Source organism: Saccostrea echinata, unplaced genomic scaffold (genome assembly GCF_033153115.1).
Source record: "Saccostrea echinata isolate AGI-Se365-2 ecotype Australia unplaced genomic scaffold, CSIRO_AGI_Sech_v1 ptg000034l, whole genome shotgun sequence".
Taxonomy (NCBI): domain Eukaryota; kingdom Metazoa; phylum Mollusca; class Bivalvia; order Ostreida; family Ostreidae; genus Saccostrea; species Saccostrea echinata.
In genome coordinates, this window is record NW_026889783.1 from 6,792,186 (window position 1) to 6,794,337 (window position 2,152).

At 35.4% G+C, this 2,152-nt stretch overlaps 1 protein-coding gene across 1 annotated transcript; it reads left to right on the top strand.

Annotated features, from left to right (window-relative positions):
- Positions 1-102: 102 nt before the first annotated feature.
- LOC133199455 (uncharacterized protein DDB_G0283697-like) lies at positions 103-2,152 on the top strand. The gene is made up of 2 exons (XM_061335256.1): positions 103-253; positions 1,471-2,152. Exons 1-2 carry the CDS (start codon positions 129-131, stop codon positions 2,066-2,068), a joined length of 723 nt encoding a protein of 240 aa, XP_061191240.1. The 5' UTR covers positions 103-128; the 3' UTR covers positions 2,069-2,152.

Consider the following 2,152-nt stretch of genomic DNA (forward strand, 5'->3'; position numbering starts at 1 on the left):
CTCAGGATGTAAACAATTTCCTAAAAACAACCCCGCGTGATGGGGATCAAAACTGCGTAAACTGTTTCGGATCAGTCTTAGTATAAATAGAAGTCATTCAGACGGTACAGCAGAACTCAGGAATCAAGATGAAACTTTGGTTGTCTCTCCTGCTGGTGCTGGCCGTGGTCAGTGTTCTGGAAGCTCGGCGTGGGGGTAGGGGACGAGAATGGCGAAGACAGAAGTTCGCCGCACTACAGTCTGGAAGGCACGGGTAAGTCTACCAGATTTTTGGTTTCTAGTTCCTAAATATAAATTATCGGTGGTCAAAAGTGAGAGGGTCTGAGATCTCTTTCGGCAAAATACAATGATACATGTACACTGTTACTTTGCATGTATTTTGATAGATAAGGGCAGATGGTGGAAATAAACTGTCCTCGAAAATAATGAAAATAAATAATCTGTTCTCAATTGGTAAGAAAAATAAAGAATCTGCATCCCTCCCCCGCCCCCATTAAAATATAGTGTTAGAGTTCGTTTGTTTGATTTTTTTGTTTTGTTTTGTTTTGTTTTGTATTTTTTTTTTTTTTTTTTTTTTTTTTTGTTTGGTTTTTTTTTTTTGTGGTTTTTTTTTTTTTTTTGGTTTTTTTGCTTTTCAAACTTTTTTTCAGGGAAGAAAATGAATAATCTGTCCCCCCCTGATCATCTTGATCTTGGAATAAATAATCTGTCCTATACTGCCATGAAAATAAATAATCTGTCCTTTACTGTCATGAAAATAAATAATCTGTCCCCAAAATATATGCCACCCCTCCCTCCCCGAATCAAAAGGTTGTCCCCTAAATTAAACTAATTCAAATTTGGTCATGTCACCGATCAAAATCGAAATATTTATTTTAAATTAAAGTTTCAAGTACCACAGTGGCGTGGTCGCAGCATTTATGTAGTTCGTCTCTGTTTGAAACGTGTAAATAGTGAACATTCGACTATAAATACTGATATGTAAAATCATGAAACCATTTTTTAACAACCTGCAATGCATGTGTTCGACGAATAGGGGTCAAATCTAATGAGATTTTTCTTGTAAAGTCTTTGTTTGTTTGTTTTTGTTTTTTGTTTTTTTGTTTTGTTTTGTTTTTGTTTTGTACATATAGCAACCACTGAAATAAAATAAGACTGTAAAACGTGCAAACTACGAAAATCATGTACGAGTAACTCGAATTTTGTACTGAATGTTCTGTCCAAAAATCAAGATCCAGTACCTTTATAATGACCAATACTCTGAAACAATAATCATACATTTTTATACCCTTTACACTCCGATTAAAGATCTATCAGATTTAATGAAAAATTTGGGCTAAAGTACTTTGTAAGATTTTAAAAATCATTTAATGTATTTTCTGTTTGATTTTCGTCTATTCATTTGTTTAACACGTCTTTAAAAATGTTTAAATAATCAAGTTATCAAAGAAATGTTTCTTTTTTTTTCAGAGATCCTATAATGGCGACTGATGATGACATCAAGGACGATGACGACGAATCGGTATATAAAAACGATTGGATGTCAAAGAAACAGAGAAAATGGAATAGGAAGCGCCAAAGGAAAATGAAGTGGATGAAGAAACGTCGTGGTATGATGACAACGGATGATTCAGACGAAGATAAGACAGACGAGGTACAGAACAGTTACGAGGATAATCATTCAATGACCCACAGGCGACGATGGAACGCCAGCAAAGGAAACAGAGGACAGAAACGTCAGAAATGGAGAAAAATAAAGAAAATGAAGAAGTGGATGCATAAGAGACCTTCCTGTTTCTGTCTGCAGACCGAGCAACTAGAGAAGCTCCGGGAGCTGATCAAGAAGGAAGGCCTAGAATCGACCTTCACGATGATCATGCCACCAGAGGAAGATATCCCCGATGTCGATACATCTGATGTGTCTGACGATAAAGACGACGACTTAACTGAGGATGTTGACGATGATGATTTCGATGATAGCGACGAAGATTTCACAGATGAAGTAACAGAATCTATTTATGAAGAACTTCCCGAAGTGACAACAGAATCGCTTGTAATTTTAGAGTAAACCCTGTATTTTCTTTTAAATCTGTGTAAAGTAAGTTTGTTCATGTTATTAAAAAAAATTAAAACTGATAAGAATATCTTATAA